The sequence below is a fragment of the Corvus kubaryi genome, unplaced genomic scaffold (genome assembly GCF_017639235.1).
Source record: "Corvus kubaryi isolate FWS band 111438036 unplaced genomic scaffold, C.kubaryi_AGA036_p1.0 split3-73, whole genome shotgun sequence".
Lineage (NCBI taxonomy): Eukaryota > Metazoa > Chordata > Aves > Passeriformes > Corvidae > Corvus > Corvus kubaryi.
In genome coordinates, this window is record NW_024582091.1 from 34,804,413 (window position 1) to 34,829,666 (window position 25,254).

The 25,254-nt window shown below is 39.3% G+C and overlaps 1 protein-coding gene across 3 annotated transcripts in view; it reads right to left on the reverse strand.

Annotated features, from left to right (window-relative positions):
* SAMD3 (sterile alpha motif domain containing 3) overlaps positions 1–24,411 on the reverse strand; it is a 36,115-nt gene extending 11,704 nt beyond the window's left edge. For all 3 annotated transcript variants that reach the window (XM_042016582.1, XM_042016581.1, XM_042016583.1), the window contains exons 1-6: positions 24,294–24,411; positions 23,373–23,562; positions 19,415–19,525; positions 11,202–11,387; positions 10,814–10,898; positions 3,633–3,800 (exon numbers count right to left, since the gene is read on the reverse strand). In XM_042016582.1, the coding sequence (XP_041872516.1) occupies positions 3,633–3,800; positions 10,814–10,898; positions 11,202–11,387; positions 19,415–19,525; positions 23,373–23,562; positions 24,294–24,372 (819 nt within the window). In that variant the 5' untranslated portion in view covers positions 24,373–24,411. The remainder of the gene's footprint in view (positions 1–3,632; positions 3,801–10,813; positions 10,899–11,201; positions 11,388–19,414; positions 19,526–23,372; positions 23,563–24,293) is intronic.
* Between the last annotated feature and the right edge of the window lie 843 nt (positions 24,412–25,254).

A 25,254-nucleotide genomic window follows, 5' to 3' on the forward strand; every position in this document is an offset into this window, starting at 1 on the left:
AGCAGAATATGATACAGGACCTATGGGAAACACATGCCTGAATTGGCAGGTGGAGCCATGCAGGATATCTGTGGGTTTTTTCATTTCTGTATTCAGCTAACTGAAATGATTGTGAAGTCACACATTCTATGAACAGCACTGCTCAAGACTGACAAGCTTTCCAAGCTTAAAGTTCTGAAAGGGACAATTTGCTCTTCGGTCACTACCCCTGGGAAGACTAAGACAGTGTTTGAGCCACAAGCTCTCAAGGTATGCAAGCCAATCATCAGCTCTAACCCTATTTCCCTCTCCATCACCTTTTGCCTTCTGACAATCCTTTGGCCAAGGACCAGGAAGGTCCTTTCTTTCTTTTCCTTCTGGCTCCCTCAAGTCTAGGGCCCTTCCTATTACAACTGGTAGGAGGTGGTTTCTCTCATAGCCTGAAGGACCATAAACCAAACATGTCCTTAGGGCAGAGAAAGGGGATTTTGATGCTAAAAAAATAATAAAGAGATTGGTCAGAATAAGCCATTGGATGGCTGGTTTAGCAGTAATCCCACCCTGGCTACAGAGGGAAAACTGGCTTGCTTTTCTTATATATTTTCACCGTGTGATCACCCTTCTCATGGAAAGTACCTTCCATTTGCAGCAGATGAAGGTCGTTATCATTACAAAGCACTCTCCTCTGGATTACTGCATCTCTGGCATATTTGCCTGACTGTGGAAAATGACTGAGGAGGATTCTCACATCATAGCCATAAAATTTGTTGTTTATGGGCTTTCCTGATAAAATTCTGAATATCCCTCAGACATAGAGGCTCAAATTTATGTCTGTCAGGCACAGTCCAAGCTTCTTTCCCTGGTGGTGCAACCTGATGGATATTTGTAGGGAGCATCATTTAAATAAAAATCTCCTTTAGTGACAAATACCTCCAGCATGGGTTTATGTACTTACTTACCACCATCCTACTGGCCTGCACTTGCTCAAGACCTTTCACGTAATGCAAGTCACTAGAAAAAGAGTAGCTACTCTTCAATCTTGTTTGAATATAATGCTCTGTAAAGAGGAGCACATCAGCAGATGTTTTAAAGAAACTGGAAGAGAAAGACAGATGTTACACCTAGAAGCAATGCCCTGCATGGGAGGCCAAGTACGCTTGAGCTGCTTTTGAAGGAGGAATGCCTGCTTGGAAGATAATGGGTCCTGAGCAGACCAAGGGGCAGACATCATCTGGCTCAAAACATCACAGGAAGCTTGTCCTGGTAAGCAGCTGGATTTTCACATGAAGAAGTAAAAAGACTGGTTAAGGGTTTTATTAGTAGTAATAACTTTATTATTCTTTTCGTATAAAAATAAATACCAGGTATAACAGTGAGACACTTCCTATCAGTGAATAATCTTTTTATCAGTTTCATACAATTGACAATTCAAGACTATACTGACATAAAGCACACATGACAGAGTTACAGCTTATGACTGCTCAGAAACTAAAGCTCGATATAGAAGTCAGCTGTGTGACTGCTAAGTAGGTCATCTGCTGGGAACAGATGTGCTCTCTCATCTGCATAGCTCTGCCAGTCAGCTTTGACCTGTAATGCCCTAAATGTCCTACTCTGCCTATCTAAAGCAGAGTGTGGTGGCCCAAAGGGGCTAGGAATCCTTCATTAACTATTCTCCAAAGGTGTCCTTAACCTGGAATCCATTTCCCCCCATTTTACCTTAATTAATTCTGATGTGTTGGCTTCTAGTTCACCCAAGGCTGATTCATTCTTCCAGTCTTGGAAAAGGGATGAAGACAAGGGGATCTGGCTAATGGTAATTTGAATATCATTTGGGTTTCCCTGTGGTATTGGCTTCTAGATCAAATATTTATTTTTTGAGACTAAAACACTTTGTTTAACAGTTTGTATTTTCATAGAGCAATTAGTGCCAAGGATTGGCAGGAAAGTGCCATTATGTGTGTTTCTAAATAAAAAGAATGAAAAAATCCACACTGCTTTTGTTAAAAATAATATTAAACATTTTGCTCAGTTTTGCACATATGTAGTGACATAATTTAGGATCTCAGAGTCAGACATCACTGCTTTCAATGTAGAAACACATTTAAAACTAAGGAAGTTATGATTCCCTCAGTTTTATGGAACTCATTCTTAAGCCTTAATAGGGCACACAAGCGTTGATTCTTGCATTTATATTTGTATTTTATATATATATGTTCAGGATACAGGGAAAATGAGAGAAGGAAAGGAAAAGCTCTTTAGGGATACTCAGCATCCTCTCACCTCCTTTAAGTTTAACCCTTAATTTGCTTATGACCTAAAAAGGTCTAGGCCTTCAGAAGAGATGTAACATTCTTCCTCAATTTCTGAAGCAAACAAGGGTGACCAGTGATGGCCTCGGGCAAAGCAGTTAAAGAGAGTGGTGATTCCTGGTCTGCACAGCACAGTTTGGTTACACCCTCCCTACAGATAAATGAAGTTTACCATGCAATTCCTACAGGATCACTCCAAAGCCCTTCTCAGTGAGCCCATAAGACAGAAAAGATCCACGTGTGCCCTTTCCAAGCTTTAGCAGATAAAGGATGGCTAACTCTTAACGTGAACACAAAACCAGGAGCCTATAATTCCATCTTTACTGGGTGCAAGACTGTTCATTGTTTTGCACCCAAGCTACAGGTTTCTTACTTCACACATCCTGCAAACCCTTCAACTAAAGCAGGAAAGAAGGGAGGTGTTTATTCCTGAACACATTAACCCAAAGGAAACAAACAGAAATTACTGAAGTTTCTAAAAACCAGACCAAACATGTATTTGCATTTTGTACAGGAGACTACAGCTACCTTCAAACACAAGGGCAATATATGCAGAAATGCATCCAATAAACCACTCTTGCTTCCCTAAATACAGGGTCTGGTAAACAGCAGGATGGACATGGATGAACGAAAGATAAATATCTACTTCCATATCTTCTTTATCACATTCTTACAATTGTTTAAATTTTACCGTGTTTTAATTGCAGCACGAAGTGCAGTGGACCACTGGCAGAGCATAGCTGGAACCTTAGTGTATTTATGAAAGTGTCTAAATTAATTAGTGTGCTTCAGACACTTACTGGACAGTGATAACTCTCTGAATTCTCCAATTAAAGCAATACGTAGCAACTGTATGCATAGATTTGTAAGCATTCCAGTGTATATCACACATCAACACAAACAGATTTTACATAACAAAGTGCAAGGTGAGAGGAGGATACGGACATTTGTTACCAGCTCAAATACCTCTTTGCACTCTTATTTGTACAGAGACTTCAGCTAGTAGACATAAGCCTCTACTGTTTTTCACTCTAATTGGAGGCATATAACTAAGAGCAGAATAGAAATACTGCATTTAAAAAAACAGACCGTATTTTCTGTCCAATTTACAACAATTCTAAATGACAACAAATGTGCAAGGCATCCAGTATCAGGCTTAGCTCTATTGTTGATACCTAGTTTTCCAGAAATGAAAAGAAGTCAAGGGTCTGGCCATATGACAAGCTCTATACAAAATGAGTTTGAACGGGATGAGATCAGTTGTCCCCTTTACTGCCTGATGGCCTTACAATCAAGAGAGAAGCTGAAAGACTGAACTCAGTCAAGCACCAAAAATCTTACCTCTACCTGCCCCTGGACACCATCGAGTTTATTTTCAGCAAACGAAGATTTTCTGGTCTGTCCTCTCCTGTGGCCAAACTTGTATTTGTTCCTCAGGACTTGCTCATCATCTTCAATGGGTCTCCGCACGTATTTGAAACGATCTTTAAGGGCCCGTTTCCACAGCAGCTACATTGGGGGGGGAGGGGAAATAGCTATCATTACAAGTATCTTTCAAGAATTTGCCCCATCCTAAAGCAGGTCACTTTGTTTTATCTAACTCTACAAAAATGTTTGCCATTAAGCAGAAAAAGACTCATAGGGCGGCACCACCGGTGGCTTCAGGATGGAAGGAAACAAAAGCACCTGTGGTAAATGGCTCTGTGGCAACCAACGGCTGGGCTAATGGCACTGCTGTGGCTTGATGAGGATAGCAGGAATTGAATCTAAGGGTTAGATCTATACAAGGCTGCCGGAGAAACTGTAGTGTGCTTTCCCTTTCTCAGCTCTTGCTTTATGCTCCATTCATGACATCGGGTTGTGAAACTACATAGTGAAGCAGATCAGCTCACAGATGCCAGAGAAACTGTGCTGTGGGGTTTTGGGGGATTTTTTTGGTGGTTTGTTTTTGGGGTTTTTTTAGTTTAGTGTCTTATTTTTCCTTTGCCTCTGGCAGTATCTGACTGGTTGCACAGCTGTATGATTATTGTATTTAACAGAAAGGAATGGGAAAGACACAGCCTGGTACTACCTTTTGCTGGGAGCCTACAGTTATACTGGGATCAAGTATATTTTTAAACTGAACTCAAAACTGCTGAACTAAGAGGATCATTTAAATAGGTCCTAGCGTTTGTAAGACACCCCAAGGTATGTAAAGTGCAACTTAAAAGCATTTCTGCACAGTTCCTGTTTAATGCAGCCATTCATCACTCCTTGGCAGTCAAAGACAGAGCTTACGTGGCCCCGCTGCTTTTGTCACCCTTATGTATTTCTTTATTCAGTTATTGAAAAGTCATTTCTGAAAATTGTATGGACAGCAACTTCCTCATGCATCCTTAAGGACCAGTGGCCATTTACGTGTGGCCCAAAGCTGGATGTCCCATGGCAGGAGCTAGCCTTGCTTTGCCATTGACACCCTGGGAAGCAATTTCTAAGCAAAGGCTGTTAAACACATCTGGAGGCACAACCTACAGTTTTGAGTAGTTTTGTCATTCCTCAAAATCATTTGCTTATTCCAGTTATTGAGGGGTATTCAACAGTCAGAGGGGACAAAAATTAAACAGAAAAGTGACTGTAAATGACAGGACATGTAAAGAGAGATTCAAATATCTGTTACTTAATTTTCAAAATTGACTCCAATACTATACTCACTCAATACTATACCCAAGCCTGTACCCACTGACATGCTAAAGCACAAAATAAACAGAATGATTGCCCTAAATTTCTTACCAAAATGGTGTCATTTCTTAGTCAAGATCAAATTATTTGAAAGGTTAATTTTGGTGTAAACCAGAATTCAGTAGAAGTAGATTAAGTAGTACAGTATCTCTCTTTGCAGTGAGTCTGACATTCCTACCTTTCTCACCCACAGGATACAGATGAGAGGATCTCTTAAGAGATGGTGGTGAAGTCAGTGTGACCTCGCATTTCTCCTGCTGAGCTTATTGTTCCCACCTCCCCAGGTTCTAGCTGACCTACAAGCCCTCAATCCTAAAAGCAAGACCTCTATTAATGGCAAAAAATTGCAGTGGAAGAGCTATGAAAACACAATCCCTGTGGTGTCTACTTCAGCTCTTCTTGAGCAGCCCGGGGCCCACCAGGGCAGGAGTGCCCTTCCCCAGGGAACACTCCCTGCCACCCACCTCTGTGCCCTTACGGAAGCATCCTCTCACTGCCAGTCACAGTTGAACATCCAAGAACTGGAAAGAAAACAAGCCCATCTGCATTTCTAAAATGCAGACTTCAGGCTTAGGGTTCTGCCAGAACAGAAGTCACATCACCAACCTAAAGATAATGACAAAAATAGAGTACAACTGCTCACCCAGTCTTCTCACAACACATAGTCACAGCCTCGATGTGAGTATTACACTTCAGCACCATTTTCAGAAGTAGAGACTACATGCCTTGAAAATCCCACTTGTTCACCTGAACCATTAAGGTCCCTAAGTACATTTACAGTTCTGGCCTTACACATTTTGATGCAAATACCCCATCTTCATATGCCTAGCAAAATTTATGCCTAGCTTGCTAATTTAAGGCTGCTAAGAAAGAAGCAAACAAAAACCTTAGTTTAATGCTTCTCTGAAGTGTTTAACAGATGTTATAATATTTTGAAACATGATCATCCCAGAATATATTAGCAGATGACAATTTAAGCATCCCTGTAGTTGAGCTGCACACAGTTTCCTTCTTTTGAAAATCTTTATTTAGCTAGAAGATATTTTTGCTTATTCTTTCACATGAAAGAATATGCTGACACCTATACAAGGCTTTAAATATCCCTCAAAGTTCCTAGCTATCAGCTGTTTCATCTTCCAGTCCCCCAATAAATTAAGAATTTTAACTAAACCTATTTCTGTAATAAGATTAGCATAAAATTAGCCAAGTCCCTTCTCACATACCTATTTCCAGAATGAGACTGCAAGCACATGTGGTTTCCCTAGTGAGTAATGCATCCTCTAAAAAGAATGCTTTTGTTACCATTTTTGAACCAACAACTTTTTTTTCTATGAATTTCCCTGTCCTTCCCCGCTTCCCCTGAACACCACCCCAGGAAGGTTTACCTTCCTGGTAAAGGAGTAGAAGGATTAGCCTGTGTCTATCTGACATAGGAGGAAAAGGATTACATGCAGATTAAAAGCAGTAATTTACTAGCAAATAATCATCTTGTGTGCAGCAGTTACATGAATTGAGCATGTCAGCACTGGCATGCTGGGTTTCACAGGCACCACAGCACCGCTTGGCAGCCACCAGCTCAAGGCAGCTGCTTATGCAAAGCCCACTGGCAAGTGGCATGGATGAGAGACCCCTCTCTCTTCCTTCCTCATGTCATGTTTTCTTGAAATCATATGATTTTCAAAAGGTTGGCTGAAATGAAATGGAATAAGAGAAATGATTCTTTCCAAATTGTTGGGTTTAAGCCTTGTAAAATGAGATAGAATACCTTGCAAGTCGTCAAGAAACAGTATCATGCCAATTTGCTTTTGACTGCTGTGTCTATGACCTTGGCTTTTTCTATATAAACTGTTCATCCATAACTTACAAATGTTGTATTGGTTACAATATACATCACAAATCTAATAAGCTATTTCATTGTTAAATGAATATTTTTATTTTTTTAAACATCATATGTTAGTTTAGGATAGCATTGTTTTGTAAGTAGAAGGAAATACCATGGGAAAATTTACTTAGGTAGTCACTTTAAAGCACTCTTACCAAAAGTTAATCTTGGAATTAATTTAATTCCAGGTACTCCACAGCCTTTTAAATTAGTTTTACTATTAGTAGAAAATTATTTTTTAAATTATTATTTGTAATTCCAGATAATTCTTAATCCCTGCTTCTAGACTGACCTCATAAATAACATTCTTTTAAAATTCGTAGTACATAAGTGGCTTATTCATGAAGGGGCTTATTCATGACTTTATTTGTAAATGAATTTATTTAGGATCATAATCATTGTCCTGACTATGTTGTATTGGCTAACCTTTGAGAAAGGGCTGATGGAACAGAAGCATATTTTTTTCAATACTGCAAAATTAAATGGGAAAATTTTTAACTGACAAAACAGAATTGTGAATAATCTACCAAAAATCAAATTTTGTTTGAAACCACAAACTTTTAATTACCTCTCATTGCAAGAGTATGAGATTGAAAATACTAGACTATCTTTCTACATAACACACACATTGTCTAAATTATTTGTTTGAAATAATTTGGAGATGTAAATAAATGTCCAGTATTTTGGAAACAAACCCCACAAATAAACCAAAAAATTTGAAAGTTTTGCTAGTAATTTTTTTCCTGTCATGAAAATACTGGTGTTAATTTAGGTGCTCTTATGTTTGGTTTTTGTTGTTGTTCCTCTATGTTTGCCAGAAGATCTTTCCCTTTTCCAGTTGTTCATTTCATTTCCGCAAAAATGTTGCAACAGAAGTGCTGACATTTACAGTTCAAAGTTTCTCCATCCATGATGAAGAACATCAGGTTCTTTACATTCTTGTTTTCTGTGCTTGGCCAGGAGAAAATTCTGTTAATTCTGGAATTCCAGAATCTCTCATGGGATGAGTTTTCCCTTTTCTCATCCAGGAAGCCCAGCTGCCTGCCCCTTCCCAGCCACACCACACAGACATGTGCACTGGCCAGGGAAGAACCCAGAACAGTTTCTGCTGCACCCTTCCAGCAGCCAACACACATCCATTTCTGGTGAAGGGCTCAAAACTGCAAGGCTTGTGAGTTAAAATCACACCACCAACAGACCTTCTCAGGACATCTCTCTAAGAACTACTGCAGCCTTCTGCAGAGCCCAGCAGATGCTGTGGCTGCTCTTCCACCCCAAAGGGTAAGAAACTGCTTTCCTTTTAAGAATAACTTTAGAGTTAAAATGAATCTAGGAACTGAGACATAGCACAGCAATAAATAATGAGCAGTAAACGAATGTCATTTACAATACTGTGGTATAGAGCATTTTACATGGCGGAAAGAAAAGTACTCAATGGTAGAAGTGAGCTCCAGCGCACCAGAGGGAACGCAAAACTTGGTACTCCAAACTCTTCTCAGCCCTTTTGGTTTATAAAATGCATGCAATAATTTATTTTTCCTGCAACTTTGACAAGAAATTAAAAGTTCAAAAATTGGAAACAGGCTTGTTGTTATTCTAAAAAGACCCCAATAACTTTATTACACTACCACTAGAGGAAACCATTATTGTCAGAGGCCAGCCCAGTTGAATTGCCATGTTTGGTGTGTCCCATCCTTCAGCCTTACAAGACATGAAAAGGAGGTGGCTTTCTATCAGACACTGACATCTGTGCACAGCTGGCCACCTGAGGCTCTCTCTGGAGTCCACAGAGATACAAGAACTTAGCGCTATTCCTCTCTTCCCAATGTACACACCAAAACCACATTATATGAACTGCCTCCCCAGAAGTTTATATACAAATGCCATTTAACAAGGAATGTAACTAGCATTTTTGATTAAAATACTACTCTCATGTTAGTTTTCCTTTTCTACATTTACCTATCATTCCCCCTTACCTCTGAACTTTACTGACAGTAGATTTCTTGAATACTTTCAATGTACTATTTAAAAAACTGTAATAATAACAACAATTATTTAATTACTATAGATAAACAACTTTAAGGTATTCAAAATATCTCGGTAATCAATATTTTACATCTTACATTTAAGAATATTATCAGGAACAGCAAGCAGAAATTATAGTCCCTTGATAGTCAAAGAGAGTTTTAAAAGGAAAGCCTACAAAAATTTTGCTTTTTTGACCTGCTGAAGATCCTTTCTGAGAAAAAAAAGAAAGAATGCTTGTTGTCAATTTTTTTTTGCTGTTAGTTTGCTTCTTAATTGTATATGAATTCGATTTTACTGCAAGTCTTGTGATAAGTAGCTATGCATATGTTGTAGGGTTTGTTTTAAACTACAGCTGTTGTAACACACAACTGTCTCAGATCAAGAAAAAATAAGTATTTATAGCATTTATGATCATGAAGGAAGAACAGAATGTCTAACAGTAGGGCAAATAAAAATAGTAATTCATTCTCATGCCCTCCTCTAAACTTAAGTATGCAGGCATACACCTTTAGTGCCATTTTTCCTGTCTCAACCCAGGCAATGGAGAGGGGCTGGCTCAGAAAGTGTTAGACTAGCAATACTGGAAACTGCTAATTCCAGCTTTCTTTCTTACTTATTGCGGTTATTGCCAGATGTGCTTTCTAGTAAGCCTGAGGGAAAGATCAAAAGATAACGAACAACCAATCTGAAACCTCTGCCCCATCATATAACTTCTGCCAGCACCAATTCTGCCATCCATCCGGCTAATAATGACCATTTCCCAAAGAACAGAGTTATAATAGTTTCACCCAGTCTATGGTCCTACTGCAACTAAAGCCCTTTGAAAACCTACCTTAAGAACCCCTGTTTAAAATCAGTTTTTAAAAATTAAAGGTTTTAAAATTGTCTTCGGACCAAGCTGAATATCATTCCAGCTCCTCCTCCTAAAGGAAGCTAGATGAAGCCATAGCATTACTCAGGATCATGCCCGAGGACCACAGCTGGGGTATTTAGAGAGGTATCCTGATTAAAATGAGGATAGACTGTTTCTCTCTGGGCCTTTTGCTCCCTCTCTTCTCTTTGAGATGTGTTTGTTTTCCATAGTCCCTTCCCTTCAACAATGCCTGGGCTTAGGGGAGAACTAGAATAGTTACCCCTTAAGCCTCAATTTTTTTTTTATTCCCAAAATTATTTTGCTTTATAGAGTAATGGCATGTGAGATATATATTTATGTTCAAAGCTAACAGTCCCCAGTGAGGCTCACAAGCTTTTACAAGATGCTATAAAAGTATCACACGATAAAGCAATGATGTGAAGTGAAAAGGTGACCACTGTCCTCTGAGACCACAGACAGATATTCTGGGTCACAAGTGAAAAAAATGTGGTTCAAATTTAAATCATCTCCTTCCACTGCCTTCTGTTATCCTCCCCACTGATACTCAAAAAATTTTTTAAATTTTTTTTTTTAAATTAGACCTAGATTCCTTAAACCACTACTATTACTGCATGTTGCAGTTTCATATCTAACACACCAATGTTCATAATACATTGCAAGAGCATCAGTCACATTAGTCCTCATATAATTTTCTAAAGAGCTGGCTTCTTTGTTTTTAAAAACAGAAATAAATCAGATTTAACTTTATCCCTGGGCAGAAATCAGTCCAGAAAGAAAATGTAGCTGACAAGCAACCAGGGACTTCATGTACAGGCCTGCATGATCTCATGGTAGCCTTGAGGTATGGCTATACCTGGGTTAATCTTTAATTGACATAATGAAATAAGAATGTGATTTGCCAAACACAGCCAAGTGTGTGTGCTCCAAATAGAGGCAGCATATAAGAAATTGATATTGATTTCCTCTGAACAAGATTATTTTCTTGTGATTGATTGTGTGGAAAAAGACCACAATACTTACAAAGCCATTCCCATCTTCATCAAGGAATGGGTATGCCTGGAGCAGAGCATTGACAACAATGTTATATTGCTGACTGTTCGGATACCTGTGCAAACAAGATGGAGATGTAAAAGAAATATTTGGTTTTCTAGACAGTATTAAACACTGGAGTCTATTCTGATCTACATTAAACTGACTATTTCTCAGGCAATCAATTGCCTTCTAAATAACAAAGGGCACAGCTTAAAGGCTTGCATGAAATCTTTCTATTGGTTTCAGTCGGTTTCAGTCCCTTAGCCTCCTTTATTTAAGCAAATATATCAAAGAGAATGGCTTTACATCCATTTGAAAATTTATGTCTGCAGACAACAGGTAACTTCCCCAAATAAATTTAACGGTGTTTACTCACAATGATCCTTCTAGGTATTTGGTCATGTCTGCTTGTAAAAATTCAATAATCCTTATTCTCATACTGTGATCAGGGCATTTTTTTTCTGCTAATATGCACTTGACATCGTAAGGGAAGTCTGGCAAAGCATAAGAACTTGTCCACTGCAATGTCTTGTATCTTGCAAAAAATAATTTCAGATTTTTTCTGTAAAAGAGAAGATTATATTGTCACAATCACATCTTTCTTCTATGGAAATGCAGGCAGGAGGGAAAGAGAAATACATGGAAAAACTCAACACAAGGGAAAGTTATTGCTATAGAAATTCAAGACCTGCTGTCTTTGTTTCGACATACAAAGAATGCATACAAAAGCAGCAATCAATACATACAGTTATAAACTAGATGTCAAATGTGAAATGTTTTAACCAGCAGACAGTAGGAGGTGGTTTCTGACAGAAAGCAGAGCAGAACTCACTGGGGGCTTGCTACTGTTGCAAAATATCTTTTTCTGTCTTCGTTTATGTTTCCTACTCCAGTAAAACAGCTTAATTGAATAAAATATTATACATGACATTAGTTAAGGCTGTCCTTCCACAGGGGAAGGCAAGAAAGGGATGAAGGCAATTATCATCAGCACACGTCTCGAAACAAAACAGACACAGCCCAGCAGCTCTTCACAAGAACACCATGACCACTATTTACAGATGTCACACCCCAGCTGGGGTGAGCCTGAGGCAGGTTATCACTGCTGGCTGCCCCAACCCTAATTCTGAAAGAACACAGGGAAAAGTAGGTCCCAATAGCCAGTTACAGTCTCAATACCTTCTTGAGTAGGTAGGCCTATAACTCTCAACCTTTCTGACCTGGTTATGCTGCCACACCACCTTGGCACCTTTTAATGTAGATTGCAGGCTATCAAAACCTCTACATCCATCATGTAACTGCACCAATCCCATCCCTACCACAAATTGCGATGCAGTGCTGAGCAAAAAAATTGGGGTACTGTCATCTGCTCCTAACAGCAGTAGAAGTACTCACAGCACTAACATTTCCCCATGCAAAACAGGCACAAAATGGTCAGCGCTACTGTCTTTCCAAGCTCACCAGATTTCATGGGACACAGACAGTTAACAGTAGATGCAAAGTGCAGTGAACTTCTCTTAGTACTTGCAGTCTCAAAAGAAGGAAAAGTTGTGCAAGAAGAGGCAACATATCCACATAGACACATTCATGTCCTTTTTTGGTGATAAATTAATACACAAATAGTAAAATAAAACCAATCTTAGATTCTGAAATCACTTGGAAATCCCTCCTATGCAAACAAAGTGCAGATGTTCAATGTGGCATCAGTGAGCAGCTCCCCAGCCTTTAAGTTTGCATCCTGTACTTTCACCAGCTTTACCGATGGAAATGACGTAACACACAGGCTGCAAATTACTACATACTGTTTTCAACAGGCTACCACTTAAACTAGCTCAAAAGTGGACTTAAGTTTAAAATTTACAGTACTTTGTATCTGAGCAGCACTGAAATTCCTTTTGTTGGTAATACAAGTGAAGCTGAAAAGCAGTTTCAAAAAGCAGCAAGGTTTAGCAGGTTCCAATTGGGCACACTGGACTACACTCAGTCACCTGAGAAAATAAAATTTCTTGCAGTTGGAATGGCTAATAACCAGGGAACTGTGACAACTCTCCCATTCACCAGTCCCTTCACATCTGCCACTGCAACAAAAATACTCCAAATTTCATTTATCTTCAGCCTTACGTAACACAAAAAAATTCCTTGCTCTCCAAATGAGATCCAAAAATTCCTCTGGTCTCCACAGTGCATGAGATTACATATTTTACTAGCTTTAGCTGGACTCATCACTTTTGGGAAGTCATGTTAAACATGTGCTGTCATATTTCACAATGAAATACAAGCTTGTTTGAAAAGAGACACAACTCCACATAAACTTTATCCTCAGAAATGCTCACATGCAAACCTGTTTAACTAAAAGAACAGTTCAGTTCAGCTGTAATGCTGTTCTCCACAATCAAGGGAGGTCTTGGCTCTATACATAAATCCCAGTGCACATACAGTTTTGAGATTCAGGTACAAACATATGTAGCCTGTTTCTAGCCATACCTCTGCCAGCTAACCTGAGGTGGAAATAAGATCAAAATCTTAAAACTGAAAAAAAAAAAATCTTTAAAAAATCTCAAAGTCACAAAGTTACATTTTTTTCTTGTCTCTCAGTTCTTGAGACTTCTGATTCTACAGCAAAATTAATCCAATGGCTAGCTCTGGCAAAATTTTAGTCTCCTTTCTCTGCTGTCACGTCTGACTTACTTGCACCCCTTCCTTACTAGTACTAGGGAGCCTGTAATCCTGCAGCAAGTTACAAGGAGCTACAGTGACAAAAATTCTTAATTATGCTTTTCATTTAATTTTCTCACAGTTTAAGTCCCCAAAATGGCTTCTCATGAGGTGAAACAAGCACCAATTCAGATGAAGCAAGCTGTTCTCTCTATGCTTAGCTGCAGTACGGAAGTGCATCCTAAGAAGCATCTCCTCAGCAAGAAGACAGTTATTCACAGAGCTTTTACCACTCATCTTTTGTAGATTGCCACTTTAATGTGCTCAGTCACAGTCCGGTCTCACACAGCCATTTCCTTCTTTGTCTCCATTGTAATCACATACGTCTTGTGCACAGCATGTTTATTGAGACATGAAGCTATAAAATAGCATCATTTTGGGAGGAGCCATTTGTCTCCTTCAGATGGAAAAATACCCCACAACAAACCAACCAACCAACAAAACCAAACACCAAAAAACCCCACAAAGAACCCCCAAAGACCCACCTATTGGAATCATATACCCCTGGCATCCCTAATCCCAGAGAATACTGTGTTTTACTGTCAAGAAGACAAAGAGTTACACACTCACAGTGTCACCCAGACCATCCAGTGACAGTTTTAGATTACACTTGAGAGAACAGTGGGGAGTAAACACAGCATCATCTCTCCAAGTTCAGTGTCCTGTGCAACATCACACAGACACACAGAGCTACCTGAATTAGCTGTAAAAAGTCAATAAAAATAATCTTGGCATCAATACAGACAACTCAATCAAGATAGCTGTGTAAAGTGCCATAGAGAGCTAGAAACAAGATAAAATACTAGATCATAACAAGACTTTGTTATTTTTAAGCTTCTTGAGCATACTAGTAAGAAGGATCTGTTGCCTGCATGTATTAAGTTCGTTTAGGGAAAAATGTGATTTAAAGGCCAACTGAGCACATGTATAAACGGGCTGTGTGCCACAAGCTTTCCCTATTGTCTGCTGAAGTCCATGAGTCAGGCACCCATTGCTATATCTCTTCTCAGCTCAGATCCCATTTAGATAGAGGACATGGCAGTCAAGAAGAAATTTGCTGACATCAATGGGTTGTTCCCATTTTTGGTATATCCACATAAAACTCAGCACATGGGTGAAGTCTCAATAGATTCCCATTATTCACAAATGAAGGTCTAACCTTTCACATGTCTACATCATACATCAGCAAGAGACTCAGGTCTGAAGGTTTGTAGTCTGGAAGAAAGTCCATGTCAACAAAACCAAGGAAGAAACAGAGGAGAGAACAAGGAACTTGCAGATGTGAAAGAAAGGAAAAGTCTGCAGCTGTAAAAAAATGTTCCATTTCCCTAACACATGTATAATATGCTTTCAACTTTATGACAACGCTTAAGGTTGCAAAGGCTGTTGTTACAGTGGGCATACTGCAACACATGTATCAGACAACGAGCCAGTGGAAAGAATATATATATGGACCGATTCTTGACAGATGTTTCAGAGATGTTTATTTCTCCAGCCGCATGGCCGGAGCTCTGCCAAGGAACTGAGGCAATCACAGGACCCGAGGGCCCTTCTGCCCGCGCAGAGAAACACAAAACAGCCCATGGGGAACGAGGCTGACCAGGGGCAGGGAAACCCCGTGCCTCCCCCCCAGGGCCCCTCTCTCAGGGCTACATGGCAGGGGGGAAGGGACCCTGACAGGCTCTTTCCATCAAAAGGAAGAAATTATGACAGAAGATGAAATATCAAATGAAACTTTTCTCCCTCTCAATAGTCAGATATAACAGGGCTCTATTTTTCTATTCACAGTTCTGAAATCTGTGCCTAAAATATCCTCATGCCATTCTCTTTAAGTGCTTCATTGTCATTTCCAACTTTTGAGCACAAATGCAAGGTTTCCCAGTCATTCGCTAAAGCCTGGGATTTGCAGTCTGCCTCGTGCTTGATGATGTCTTATATTTTTTAGTTCCCACTAAACACAAGGGCAGGTATCCTTTAGACTGAAAAATAAGTTACCCACAGCAGCGTTAACTTCAGCAAGGCTGGGATGTGGGAGGTGTCAGATGAGCCAAAACTGCCCATTTCCCAGAGCAGCTCCCACTTCAGCTTCCTCTGTAGTACTCTTTCTGTAGAAGACATCACATTCAGTATGAGCATGAAGTTACAGACAAAATTAATCTGCTTCCAAACAATTTTGCGAGATGCAGACACAACCTTCTTCTAGAAGGAGTCCAGATTTTTTAAGTCTGGGGACCTGCATCACATAAGGGAAGGCTTTGCCCTTTCACCTCATGTGAGGCCAGCAGCAGTGGGTTACAAAGCGAGGAAGAAAAAATGCTCCTTAGGGACAAAATTTCCAGGTAAATCAGGCCATTTAAAAGAAAAAAATATCATCCCTATGATATGTTACACTGTATCCAAAGAATTTTATGCATTTTTTGATTTTTTTTGTTGTGTTTCTGTTTTGACTTTGCTACACCTTAATAAGGCAATGCAGTTAGTGTCTTCTCCAAGTCATTTGTAAGACTTGGCTCATTCCTGGTGTGGAAGGAAGAAGATCTAGCAATTTATTTATTTTTTCCTGCAAACTTCTGTGGAAGACTCACAGCACCATGTCAATAAATTTGGCTCCAGTGACCCAAAGTGCCCCAAACCCATGAGTTCAGTTGTCTTGACTTCCAAAACATTGAGGCAACAAGCACAGACAGTATCTATTACTATGAGTCTTCAAGGTCTTTTAACTTTCAAGTTAGTATTCTTGCGTATCCTGTTGCAATGACAGAGATGTGAAATTCTGACTTAAAACACAAAAGAATGGCAGAAATTCTCGCATCCACATAAATTAAAAACCTAAATTTAAAGCATCTCCCCAAAGCCCCAAACAAACCAAACCAAAATTCACAGATAAGACAGGTTTTCTGAAGATGGAATAACGACTGAAGTGAAATTATCAGAAATCATAAAAATGAAATTATTTTTCTGTTACGTTTTACCAAAGGTATAATCAAATGAAGCATCTGACATCTGTACTTCTGAACAAAATAGACAGGCAGTACTTCTCTCCTACTATTGACCACTGTCAAAGGCTTAACATGGTTTTGTTAAGTTTACTTTTCATGTCCTTATGAGCTAACTGAAAGAAAATCATCACATATACCAGAAATAATTCTGATGATATCAAGAATAAGGTCTTTGCTCAGAAACAAAGAAACTCTTAAGCTATACATTAAAAAGCACAGTCCTGCTGAGTTTTCACTGTAGGGTTATAGATACATTTGGGTGTATATGTATGTATATAAAAGTAATATTTGCTCTCTTGTGTAAATGGAGCAAAATAATTTGAAGTAATTGATTAGGTGACAATTTTTCAGGCTAGCTTCTCTTTTTCTCTTTTCCCTTTAAAATCTTTTTCTTTTTTTTTAAAAGCACAAGCATAAGTGTGTTTCTGATAAAACACATCAAACACATCAAACAGACCAACAATACTGATGTATAGGTACTAGGGGAAGCAAAGGAAGGAGCTCTCTAAAGATCATTAGCAGAATCACATATCATAACTAAAAGACACTTCAGATGCAGCTACCCAGCAGTCAGGGCAGTTGCTGTACCCTGACCAAAATAGATGTGGGACTGCCCTAGTTAAAGACATTTCCTCTGCTGAGGAAATGAATGACCCATGCAGGCTGTCATGGGCATCTTGAAGATGGATGCCAAATTTGTACATGTAAAGTTTATCTCCCAATTCATTATCCTTGCTATCAGCTCAAATTTATGCAGGCACCAGCACTGTCAATGTTGGCAATAGCTTTATTGGAATATGAACACTCAGGAGGCCCAGGTTTAGTGGAGCACTGACCACATCTTCCATACTCACTGCAAATAGGGAAATTCAAACCTGTTGAGGCTGGCTGGAGGATTTTTTCTCCTGAGTAAATTACTCCAAGGCATTCAGACAGTAAATCTGTTACACAGCCCTCAAGAGCTACAGAACATGTTTTTATAGAAAAAAAAGGTACAAATAAACATGTACCAGGACATCACTCTTGAGGGAAAACAGCTGGACCATCATAGTGGAAACAGTAGAAAAGGGATACGTTAGGGACGTCATTTTGCTAAGCAAATATGTTGAGGAAAGGCAGACAGAACATATGAACCAACCAATAAAAGGTTGGTTTTCCACAGCAGTATCAGGTATTTACAAATAATAAAAGCCTCTGTCTTAGCAACAAGATAAACCCCGGGCTGTCAGGAGCCATAAAACTGCTAGTACTCAAATACAGAAAAGCAGGAATATAGGAAATGTATTTATTGAATTGTCCTCTGTGGCTATCTTATTGTCTTCACGGACAGGCACTGCTTTAAGATTAATCTTCTTGGGAGATTAACAAAAAGATTGGCTGTGTTTACTTCTGCCATTGCTAGCAAAGCATTATTCCATTGGAGTAGCCTGCAAACCTCATCTGGTTTTATGTATGCCCAATTTGAATACAAGAAAAAAAGATTCTGCAATTGCTTCATCCACTTACTCTTTATTTTTGTGTTTAAACAATCTTCTTTGATATTTTGGTATTATTTAGTAATATAGAAGAGTGTGTTTAACACAGTTCTTAGGACTACCTACCCAGGAAACACAGAGAAACTTGGAGCCAATTCACCAGCATTAATAATCCATAAATTCACCCATTAATTCACTTCAGCAAAATCACACAGTTACTAAAGCTGCGGCTCCATGGATCTTCTGGAAAAACAAAACCAAAGCCAAAAACAAACTACAAAAACCCAACAGCACACACAAATTAAAACAAACAAACAAGCACAAAAACAAACAGAAAAAACCAAAACCAAACCAAAAAGTCAACCCACAAATGTTAAGTGTTTCTTTTTCAGCTTGGATTAAATAAATGAGGAGACAGAGGCTATAAGTGTAATCCTGGCCAAATATCAATACTTTAAACGGTACATTGTGTAATGGTTACTCTGATTCACACAACCCATTTAAAACTTTTTATACAGCACAAGGCAAATTAGTCATCATTAATTAAAAATAAACATCCTTTAGAAGCACAGGCTAAACTTTGCAGGATCATATTAGTGGTTTATTCCAAGGGTTCATGTGATTTGTTTCTTTGATAACAATGCTGACAGGATTTTTGGATTTTTTGGGCTGTTCTTTTAGAAACAGAAGTACCAGGACTTTTAAAAGCATTAAATCATATCTGCAGAGGAGAATGGCAGGAGGAGAAGTTGTAGCAGGTGGAAATAAAGGGGGATAAAGATAAGGAGACAAAGCTTTGCAAACAAGAAAATAATTGCTTTGAAAGAGGAACAGAACTCTCTTTCAGCAGTGACTGCCCATCTCAAAGAAGAAAATCATGGGTAGGAGAAAAAAAAAAAAAAAAACAACCTATCACCTTGTCTTGCCTCCAGTTTCTAGGGAGGCTTATTTTGATAACCAAGGAAAATGAGTGTGCAAATGAAATCAGCATGCCTACCCTCCCAAGTGCTATATTTAAGATGCCTCAGGCACACAATTTTTTGAATAGCCATATTCCACTCTATACTGACTAATTTGCCAGATTCCTGCTGAAAACACATCTGTAAAAGATGATTTTTAAAAATCAGATAAATAAAGACAAACCTGTATCTTGCCCTCTGCATGAGGTAACATGAAACAGTGAGCAAGGACTGAGGATGGAAAAACATCATCAGGCTATTTCATTCAGTCAAATCCTAATAAATTTCTGTTCTTGTTGTTTTCTATATACACCTGGATATACCTGAACCTGACCTCCGGTAATTAAGATCACTTTTTGTTAAGTATAAATGAAGCAAGAAGAAGTGTTTATGTTATTTTCAAAAGGTAAGGAATATTCAACGAATATATTATAAACTCACTTTTGCTTTAGCACTCTATGATCAATTAGTCCTTTTTCATTTTCAGCTGAACACAGATATTTCTTCTGCTCCACAGGATCAGAAGAATTTAGCATCTGTCTGTCAGTAGCCCTGAAAGAAGAAAGAAAAAAAATTCACTGTCAGGTCTCGTGCAGCTCATAGAAAAGAGTTCTAAAATACAAGTGGCAGAAATAGAAAAGGAGAAAAACTAACATATTGAAGAGTCATGATTTTACATGATGCTGATGTCTCTTAATCAATCAGTTCAATTACCAAACTGACATAGTGAAAGGACAAATGTAAATAATATTGCTTGCTGATATTCTAATTACTACACAGTTTCAAACCCCAAGAATATCAGCCTTCTCTGAGTTGCAGGGTAACTTCCACCTTCATAACCTGGTATCTCCGAATCCCTGGGAAAAAACTAATCATTACAACATGCAAGGGGTGGGCTGAAAGAACTAATTACACAGCATTTCAAGACAGTTTCTATATAAACAGAACCTTGAAAAGTTGTTTTTTCCTGAAGGTCAAGTCAAAAGCTTCAAGTCAGCTTTGCATTACTCCAGCCACTCTAGATCTCTGAATGCCACGTGGTAATACAGTCCACTGTTCCTGGTTATTTGCTCCAACTCTAGCTCATCACTAGCAACAAAAACTCCAGGTAGCCACTTTGCTATGAGCCAGTCCAAATCACTGCTTGCCACTTAACCTTTTTGTCCACTTCTCTCCCTCCTCATATTCCTGTTACTACTTCTTTTGGTAGATGTGTTGGTAGAAGCCAACATCAGCAGTATTACCCCATACTGGGGGAAAGGCAGAGCTAAGATAGGGGATACTGTTATGCTGCCAAGAATTCGTGGCAATCATAAAGCACTTTTTTTTCCCTAAACCTCATCTCTTCAGAACATCTGAACTCTTAAGATGCTCTAGAAACTCTTCCACCCTCAGCTTCACTCAGCACACAAAAGGTTGCTTTTGGAAGTGACACTAAACTTTGCCAAATTTATAGGCAGAGTTTTCCCTTCCCATGAATCATTTTTCAGCTATGCAGTCAAAGAACAAAACAAAAAAAACCCTAGTATGTTCTCTGTGTGACTCTTAGAAACAATTGGTCGTGAAAGTGGAAGGTATCTTAATATTTACCTGGTAATGTGTCTGAGTGAGCTCCTCATACACATATAAGCACAGTTTCTGTGCGACTGAGAACACTTCCACCGAACCAGGGACGGACAAGAGATGCTATTTCTGTGTCCTAATCCATACTGCTGGAGATGTAAGCCCCATCTGGCATCCTTTCACAAATCTATTACTTCCACACAGAAAATATTCACCTATCACACTCTAAATTCTATGTCCAACCAAGGACTTTGTTTCTGTTTCTAGTGGGAAGCAGAGCTCGGCACAATTCACACACAGTGAGAGGATAATCTAAGGACACCAGGATAAAAAGGTGGCAGCCAGGAGCACACCAGAAAGCACTGGGGATATCATTTATGTCAGAAACACAATAGGGAAATACTGCTGAGAGCTCTTGGAAGCTCCACACTGACTTCAGCTGACCCAGAAAGAGACCGTGATGATGATGCTTACTTCCCTGTCCTGAGCAATGCCCTCACCACCCTGTCACTGGTCTTGGCAGGGTGAGCTAGTTCTTGGTCAGCTATTTTTCTGACCGAGAAATAATTCTGCAAAACAGAAAAGATGGTTAGTTTTCGCCTGGGCTCAAGCACTGCATGATAGGGGCTAGGAACATGCAAACTCAGTTTTCACCATTGTTTCCTGGCACTACAGGGGGACCACACATCCAGATATGGATGCTATTAACTGCAAACCTTAGCATGGTTAGTCGTCTACTCACTGCAATTCAGCCTAACATCACTGAGCAATGGAGGAAATGTGAGTTCACATACATTGTGAACTATCAGAACGATGAATTTTACTTTTGTTTGTACACTTTAGTCATGAACTAGATCAAAAGAAATTATTCTTACAGGATTTTGTTCAAGATGTACTGAACAGACAAAAATAATTTTGAACTACATCACTTAGACAAGCACTGCAATGTTAAGAAAAGAGAGTCACAGCTGTCTGCATATGAGGATACAACTTCTAGTTTTGCAACAAAATACTCTTTTCACTATAAGAGCTTTTCCATAATTTTATACCCCAAACTGCACAGAATATATTGACTTTTTACTCCTCCTAAAATACATGTCTGAATGCATCTTAAACGTGCTTGGATTTTATTCTGTCATTCTTGATGACACATAAAATATTTCAGGAACAGCACCTTATTTACACAACTTTCCTGTAAATAGAAGGATACCAGCATCTTATTTTCCAGGAAGGAGACTAGGTAGGGAAAGATTTTATTGTAAATTATATTCACTGACATTTGATATTTTAAGCATTTAATTTTTTTGGAGTCTGCAGAACCTTCACAGCAAAGCTGTTGCACTCATGCTACTGGAACTGCATCTCTGTGGGACAGCATGGCTTGCCCTGCAAGAGCTGAGAAGCACATGGGAAACAGTCACATCTGAGAGTCTATCCAAACAGTCCTGACAAAGCCAAGGGTGAAAGCTAAATATCCAAAGCAACATTCTATCTGCCCTAAAAAAAAAGACATATCTTCTTCTGAACCACCCTGCTGAAATTATGGTGTATCCGCCACACTTTGGATGAAGTGCAGGACCTATACACAGCATTCTTCCTCACAGCAGACACCTACTCTACCCCTAAAGAAGGGGTTTCCTATAAATAAAAGAGGCAGGCCCTTTGTGTGATTGCATAATTCAGGCCTGTGATAAATCATACATGCAGTGACATGGTCTTCTTCCTGCAATCCCTTTCCTCCAAAGGTGCAGGAGCATTTACCTAAGGAGTTTTGCACATACTTCCACGAGGACAGGAGGATGTATCTACATGAGCAGTTTAGTTCTGCTCATGACCGTAAGTTGTTTGGAAATAACTCAGTCACCACTGTTCATCATGGTTTTGTTTTCACTATTGACCACCTCAGACTGCACAACCCAGACTCCATTTGGATGAAGGCAAATTCTCTGCAGTTCTAATCCTCTGGGATTAATCCTACTGTGACTAATGCAGCCTTAGAGCTAGAGTCCTTTCCTTTGAAAAAACGTATTTTGCATCCTTGGCAAGTCATTCTCTGCGGCCTGAACTCTTGGGTTTAAAAGGGACCACTCAGAGGTCAGGATTTCTCTCCTCAGCCAAGACACTCAGAAAACAATAACCCTGCGAGACTTAAAATAGGTCAGAATGGAGGGAAAGGATAGGTGAATCAATAAACCTCTCACCCAAATACCCCCAACAAAAACACAAACCCACAAATTCTGCCCCCTTCTCCCACCTATAAGAAACCCCAAAAAAACAACAAAAAAAACCTGCTCAACCAAGACCTGGGACACAATCACTTAGGACAATCTCCCTGGAATCTGTTTTCTAAAAATCTACCTAGTTTCACAATAAATTTCAATAATCCCACTGTGGGATTATTAAATGCTTACATCTGGACCAAATCCAGAGTTTCCTTTGATAAACTGACTTTCAATACACCTGTGACATAAGTATTATCTGTGGCTAAACCATTATTTTACCCCAAGACTTGCAAGAATTTAAAAGCAAGTTCTTCAAAAGCTTAATATTGTAACCAGAGAAAATTTTAGCCATAATAAAAGTTTGACAGTGCTCCATCCAAATGAAAACTACGTCCTAGATCTGGATATGAAGAAAGGTTTAAATTAATTAATGGTGTAGTTCAGGAATGTTGATGCCCTGCTTAAAACCACAAGGTAATAATCTAATTTTACATTTCACATTTGTTACAGATACTCATAAAAGCTGAAGAGCTAGTAAATGCCATTTTAAAAATGCCATGAAAAGAACACAACTATACCCAGATTGGTATTTGCTGTGCCATGAACAAACTCACCCACTGATTACTTCTGGAAATTTTTGAGAAGCTGTTTCACAACAGTATGTAAGGGATTCCAGCCCGCTCTTCTGCTGCTGGTATTTTTTAATCAGGTCCATCAGCACTGCCTGGTGACCAATCTTCTTCACCAGCTGCTGCACCATACGATCATTAAGAGCCAGAAGAGCTGCTCCACTTACTTCTTCTTCTGCAGATTGAAGGGGGTAAAAAAATTACTGTATAATATCTTTATAGTTACATTCTATACGCCTAAAAACGTGACGATGGAAGACAGGTCAAAGGTAAGGACGCTTTTTACTGCTAACAGTCATCGTCAGCTGTCACCATCCTTTCCCAAGCAGTGCCAGGAGTCCTAATCACTGGCCAGATACCTGCCCCTGACAAAAAGCCAAGTCCAAAACATACAGAAGCAAGTTGGTGACTATTTTAATGCTTTAAATCAGGCCTTGCTTGAACCACGGGAGACTGTTACTTGCTGATGAAGGCTTTTTAACAGAGTACACAAGAAATAGGCTCTTCACATAACAGTTTCTTGTGCACTCCTCTGTAGACTGTTTATATACTCACACATAAAACATTTACACACTACATTTGCATTATTTCAAAAGATTTATACAACATAAAATAGGCCCTGTCAAGACTTTTAAACTGCCAGCTCTGATTTGAGGTGACTCTATTTATACACAGGCTGAATCTCATCCCCCAGGATTTCTCAGAGACTTTGTAATAAATCTGTACACTTACGTTGATTTGTCAGATCTATGTCAGTTCTCACCCTAATAAATTTCTATAAAAGTCTGAAGTTAGCATATACACACATGCCCCAAACCAAAACAAGGTAGGCAGTGCCAATTAAATGCATAGCAAGAAATACTAAACAAACACCACCCCCACCCCCCAAACAAGAAAAATGCTTACCACGGAACTTAGGAACTAGTTCTCCTAAATTTCTCTGTTTCAACCAGTTGCAGACTTGCTCAACCGACCAATTTTCCATCTTCAGTTGTTGCAATGCTAAATTTCCCTGTGAAATGAAAAGAGAGTATTATTTTTATGCTGAACTCTAAGCCGGACTCCAACATTTCATAGCAAAAAAATTCACTTAGCAAATAATATATCTACATGCTCTGAATAAAAATGGCACAAAACAATCCAGTTAATGCCTGTTGTAACTGGCAGTTGCCTTGGATCCTTTTCCTCACCTCCTCTCCCGTCCCTGGTTTCCCTCTGATCTGAAGCAGCCTCGTTCCTTATAAAACACGACCTGCTCCAGTACCATTAACACCCAGGTTTCCACACAGAGAAGAAAAAAGGTGTGAAATTCACCACCACCACCAGGCTCATCAGGAAATGGCTGACATTTTACAGAAGGAAAAAAAAAACAAACCACCCCACCATCAGATAAGAGTCTGTCACATACATGCTTATAGTCAATCAAGCACCTTAACCCTCTCTGCACCATCTCGAAGGGCAGGTACCCAGCAAATACTTAACCCTGAATTAGCAACAGCTAGGGACAATAAAGGTGAAAGGGAGGAGACTGCTCCTCCTGTTGTTTGCTGGTTCCTTTCTCCAGCTCCAGTGGTACCTGGGAGGATGTAGTGGGCACCCTGGGAAGGCAGAGTCCCTGGGGCAGCCGGGATGTTTGCGTCTGGATGAATCCTGCACATATCCTGTGCCTCCTGCCTGAAGGACTCACTTGGATGACAAAGGAGTGCAAGACATCCCAAAACCAACAGTGACCTCCCCAGAGGAAGATTACTTATAAAGACACAGCTTGTTCCACACTGCAAACTTCTCAGCAGCGGAAATCTCTCTCTGAGGGGAAATTCTTATTAATGTGTTTTAGCTCTACTGCCTAAAAGCTTCTTGACCATGC